General features: G+C 44.2%; 1 protein-coding gene across 1 annotated transcript; it reads left to right on the forward strand.

The window, feature by feature from the left end:
• Positions 1-802: 802 nt before the first annotated feature.
• On the forward strand, positions 803-5,097 carry chrna9a (cholinergic receptor, nicotinic, alpha 9a; the record flags this gene model as incomplete). The annotated part of the gene is made up of 7 exons (XM_083984429.1): positions 803-848; positions 982-1,127; positions 2,552-2,706; positions 2,844-3,024; positions 3,328-3,679; positions 4,223-4,830; positions 4,927-5,097. The coding sequence occupies 7 exons, from the start codon at positions 803-805 to the stop codon at positions 5,095-5,097; spliced, it is 1,659 nt and encodes a 552-aa protein (XP_083840555.1).
• Between the last annotated feature and the right edge of the window lie 903 nt (positions 5,098-6,000).

The following is a 6,000-nucleotide window of genomic DNA, read 5'->3' on the forward strand; positions in this document are numbered from 1 at the left end:
CCATTTCTGGTTACTGATCTCTTCAACAACTACAGACAAAGAGCGGATGAAATCTACTCTCATCACTGATCTACAACCAGCGTACAACTGTAATATCTTCATGTTAAAGATTCCCGTTTACAGAGTGAAACCCGACCCTGGATCTGTGTGAAGCTCATGCCGTGCAGCATGTATGACATGTGTCACATCGCCACCAACATGTGTGTGTGTATTCATCTTGAATGACCTGAGCAGGTGTAAGAAAGTGCCACTGTATGTGTGTGACTGACACATGTCATTAGCTGTGTAACGCAGTAAGGTTCAGTGTGTAGGCTACGTGTGATTTTGTGTGTATGTGTGTGTGTGTGCGCGTGCACCTGTGTGTTGTACAGCTGGTTGTAGTCATGTACACAAGTGGATAAAGCTGCAGGCATCACATTTCACCCAGTACCTGTGTGCTATGTGATACTGTTGTGTACCTGTATGTGTGTGTGTGTGTTTTTGTGTGTGTGAATGATAGCCCCGAGGTCCTGTTCCAGAGTAGCGATCACACACACACACACACACACACACACACACACACATACACACACACACACACACACAGACAGTGACAGAGGTAAAACTACGACTAACAACCAGCGGAGCATTCAGAGCTTCTGACAGGATGTAAGATTTCGAGAATTTTCTGTAGTGTCGGCTCGCTCTGCCTCAGCAGGGGAAAATGGAGATCAGAATAGAGTGACGCTCTGGATTTGGACTGCGGCTGTTTTAGCAAGCGCTTTGCTGAATAATTGATCCCTCGGCTTGTGACTGGTTGAAGATGAGGAAGGCAGCGCTGATGGTTTGGATCAGTCTTTTGGTGCAAGGTTGGTTCTGCATGATGTTTATATTTATTTTGTCTCTTTACATCCTACTCTGGGATGTTTGTTGGATTCTTTGCCTTATCTCTCTCTACGGTAACCTGTCTTTCCTCTTCCTGTATTGCTCTTGACCCCTCAGTGTCCCACGGGGCCCAGGGTCAGTATGCCCGCAAACTTCTGAATGACCTGATGGAGGACTACTCCAATGCTCTGAGACCCGTGGAGGACACAGACAGTGCCTTAAATGTCTCGCTGCAGATCACACTGTCACAGATCAAAGACATGGTGAGTAGAGAGGAAACGTCATTACCCAACGTAGATCCAGAGCTACAACTGCAACTGCACACACCAGCCACAGATACAACCCTAACTCCGCATATGTTTTTCTTTTGATTCGCCAATATATGCCTATAGATTCTTCCTTTCTGGTTGAGAATATCAAACATGCAAATTCTTTACCTTGTTGTGTCTGTACTACATTGATGTTACCATAAATTACGGTGGGTTACAATTCAAATCAAGACAGCGTGTTTCATGGCTGTAGTGTCACATTGCATAATCTTATATCAAATACAGATCATTTTGTTATTCAATTACGTGTATAAACTTATAGGAATCAGCCAGATGTATTTGTTTCATATTTTAATAAGATAAACCTCAATCTGCCGAACAATAAAGATGGTAATGACAACAGAGATCAAGATCTGTTGTGCCTTTTGGTTCCCCTACTGGAACTACCACAGATTCAAGGCCCTAAGATAAAAGGTTGTTTAGATTAGTCACATGCTCATGAATGCAGTAAAATGCAGAGCTGTACTAAGGAGGCCAGTATGTAATTAGATATATATCAATAGAGTCAGAGCGAAGAAAGCATAAAAGCAATTAAGATATATGAAGAGTAAGCAAAGATTAATCATACCATGACAGATTACTGAGGGAAAGATGCTCTCATGCGAAATACAACTGTTATAACATGTAGTGTAGATGGTGATAGTGTTGTGTTATATTCATTTCTTCCCCAACATGTGTAAACAGAATTGAAAAAAAAAACCTCTCAATATAATGGAGTGTGGTACAACACCACATTTAAATGTTTACTCGGTAATAAACATTGATAAATAAGACTGAATCTGCACATTCATAAAAATTTTGCTGGATGCATTAGATGTAATTAGATTCAGTACAAATTAGATCTAATGTACGTAGACCCAGTGCTGTGGCCAACGTTTGCAACAGTCTGCGGCCATAGAGCAGCTTCTTCACATTCTGCTGCTCTACGGCCTGCTTTGTTAGACACTCCCTGTCTGCTAAACTTCATCATCTTCATTCTCTACAGTCCCAGTTTGTAACTCAAGCTTCAGTTTCCAGGGCCAAGGGCCCAGATACACAGGTGATTCCACCTGCATAAATCTGTCAGACTTTAGCAGAGCTGCCCAGACCCTTAACTGTCACACTGTCACCAACGAACAGCACTGCTATTCAAGCTCCTGTTTCTGCAGAGGCCACCAGAGGCCTGCACTAGATAGCAGTGTTCTGGAGATGATATTCAGTTACAACCTGAAAGTTTCATTTACACTTCTGTTCTGTCCTCATGGGCATTTTGTGAGTGTTTTTAATGTTGCCATTGAATCTCTCTGTAAATGTTTTGTTTGTGTGTGTGTGTGTGTGTGTGTGTGTGTGTGTGTGTGTGTGTGTGTGTGTGTGTACAGGATGAGAGGAACCAGGTTCTAACCACATACCTGTGGATCAGGCAGGTCTGGCATGATGCCTACCTGAAGTGGGAAAAGGAGGACTACGACAACCTGGAGATGATCAACATCCCCAGTGACCTGGTTTGGAAACCGGACATCGTCCTCTACAACAAGTCAGTAACAACAGACAGATGTGATAGGGAACAAAGAGAGGAAAGACAAACAAACAGAGAGAGAATGAAGGGGAGATACAGACAAAGTGAAAGGTGTGCGGAGTGAAATATTTACTTTCCACTTGACGTCCATGCAGGGCAGATGAGGAGTCCTCAGGTGAACCCAGTACTAATGTAAAGCTGCGTTACAATGGAGAGATCATCTGGGACTCTCCGGCCATCACAAAGAGCACATGTGTGGTGGATGTCTCTTACTTCCCCTTTGACTGGCAGCAGTGCAACCTCACCTTCGGCTCATGGACCTACAATGGCAACCAGGTGTGTATTAAAATGGGGAGAAAAAAAGGTCAAATTAAAACACTCACAGCATTTCCAAAAACTTGTAAAGACTTGGTCACTTTATAGTTTTGTGTCTTGTGATGGGCAAAAGCACAACAAGGTATTCTTATTCATGTCTCAGTTTCCATGTTGCTTAAAGTTTAGTGGAATATAAACTCTAGGTTGGTTGCAAAGTGTATGTTTATCTCTTCAGCCATGGTAATTAGTGCAGGGCATGTATCAGTCTCTTGCCCACCATTTTATATCTTTTTGATGGGGACTGTCTGTGTGTTCTCTGCACAGGTGGACATCAGTTTGGCCATGGACAGCGGTGACCTCTCTGACTTTGTAGAGAACGTGGAGTGGGAATGCCACGGCATGCCCGCAGTCAGGAATGTTATGATGTATGGCTGCTGCGCCGACCCTTACACGGACATCACCTACACCCTGCTCCTCAAGCGCCGCTCCTCTTTCTACATCTTCAATCTGCTCCTGCCCTGCTTCCTCATCTCGTTCCTCGCCCCGCTGGGTTTCTACCTGCCGGCTGACTCCGGGGAGAAGGTCTCCCTCGGAGTCACGGTGCTTCTGGCGCTCACTGTGTTTCAGCTGCTGGTGGCTGAGAGCATGCCTCCTGCAGAAAGCATGCCCTATATAGGTTTGAATTATTATATTACTTGTGAAACTACAAAGCACATTTCAATCACAACGTTTATATAAGGTCATCATTTTGACTCATAGTATCTCATAGGATTTCGCAGCATGGTGGTGCACTGCTACCTCTTAGCAACAAGGGTCTCAGTTGATGTGGAGTTAACATGTTACTATGTTTTCCTCCTACAGTTCAAAAACATGAAGATGAGATTAAGTGACTCTAGTCTGTCCTCGTGTGTGGATCCCATTAGTTCAAGTGTTAAATCTCACCAGTTAGATATTCTTTGAGTCAGAACTGGAAATAGAGTTCAAATTAAAGCTCAGTTATGCTACTCAAAGACAAAATTGACAAAACCTCTAAGTAGCTTGCTATGATTGGTGAATATCTGTATTATGATATAAATAGGACTACAAATTTCCATATCACTAGTGATGAAGTGATAAAATTGTAAACATGCAACCCTACATATTAGTGCTTCTATGAAGGTGTCATCTTAAAACTAATTCTTCTTTATAAAATAGTTTCTTTTTCTGTTTTCTTCCCAAGGGAAATACTATATTGCCACCATGACCATGATCACGGCGTCCACCTCTCTCACCATCTTCATCATGAACATTCATTTCTGTGGCGCTGAGGCCAAGCCGGTCCCTCACTGGGCCAAAGTACTCATCATCGACTACATGTCCAAAATCTTCTTCGTCTACGAGGTGGGGGAGAACTGCACTACCCCGGAGAGCGAGAGGACGCCTCTGTATCCCGAGGAACCCATGAGCGATAAGGGCTGCTACCAGGATGACAGTTTTCACGACAGCGTGTACCACCACGACAGCGACCCCTACAAGTATAGCAATGGCCACAGTGTGCACCATAACCAGCATCACAAGAGCCAGGCGAACGGCAAAGCCAACGGTAGGAATCATCACTATAACAACCACAACAACCACGCTTCCAGACTAGAGAGGGGAGAGGTGAGGAGAGAGCCCACGCAACGCTACCACAACATCAGGAGGGATGAGCTGGACTACCAGGCTCCTTCTCATCCACGAAACCTCCAGCACCTCAACGGTGGGTTGAAGGAGCAGCTGCTCTACACCACAGAGAAACTTCAAGTCCCAGCTTGCCCTTGCTGCTGCCCCTGCCTCCAACACAAACAGGTGCTCCATACCTTCTCATTCGATGACTGTTGTTCCTCTTTAGTTTCTGTAACAGCTTGCTTTAGTTTAACTATCCTATACCTGTCTCTCACTCAGGTGGTGAAGAACATCCAGTTCATCGCCAACTGCTTCCGCGAGCAGAGAGCCACGTGCGTCAAGGCGGCCGAGTGGAAGAAGGTCGCTAAGGTGATGGATAGGTTTTTCATGTGGATCTTCTTCGTCATGGTCTTCCTCATGAGCATTCTCATTATCGCCAAGGCCTCCTGACCCCTTCTCCCTTTTCGTCTCACCTCCTTGGTAACATTCATCCTCCGTCACCGTCGGACTTCACGGTCACTCCAGAGTCATCTCATCTCTACGTTAATGTGACATCAGATGAATCAAAACAGTTTTGTCTACAAGGAGACATTTGATCTGTCAGTATTGAGTTGTCTGTATGTGTGCGTGTGTGTGTGTGTGTTTGTGTTGGGGTTAATTGTTGTTTTTATTTTGCTCTGACATAAGGAGCAGAAGGTCGCTGCACACAAATCAACCATTAAACCACACACACGCACGCACACGACGAAGGTCATCAACGACTCTCGGTTAGTTAACGTCAGGTGTGCCTGCATGTGTCACAGAGCACTGGAGCGGTAAGACAATCCAAGCCTCGCCTTGAACATGCATGGGCTCTCCATTATTGATGAACTAACAGCCAGACATCCAGCTATAGGCATTACATTACTTGCATTACATTTTAAGCAACCAGGTGATACTGCTTTCCCGAGTTGGTTACAGTGGGAGCACCAGACGAAGAACCTTAATCAACCTGATCAGAAATAGGGCAAAGGTCAGTGATGCAACCTACAGGCAGCAACTAAATGGTGGATCACACATGTACTCACAATAGTTGTCACTGGTGGGGATGAACCTTGAAGCCTCTTTCCAGAAGTGAGTGGAGTGGACGTATTTTTCCTGTTCACAAACTAACTAATTTTGCCTAATGACCCAGGGAAGAAAAACAACAACTTGCTATTGATACAGATTTTCCTCATTGTCCCAGCAGTTTGTGTTGTGTTACAAACCCAATTTGTTATACATAATATATGTGTATATTTTGCAAAGCTGTCTATTTCTTTTGTGTTTTTGCACATAAAATTGTTTCAATGCTCATACTTTTTCCCTACAAAA

This window comes from Trachurus trachurus (assembly GCF_905171665.1).
Source record: "Trachurus trachurus genome assembly, chromosome: 1".
NCBI classification, from domain to species: domain Eukaryota; kingdom Metazoa; phylum Chordata; class Actinopteri; order Carangiformes; family Carangidae; genus Trachurus; species Trachurus trachurus.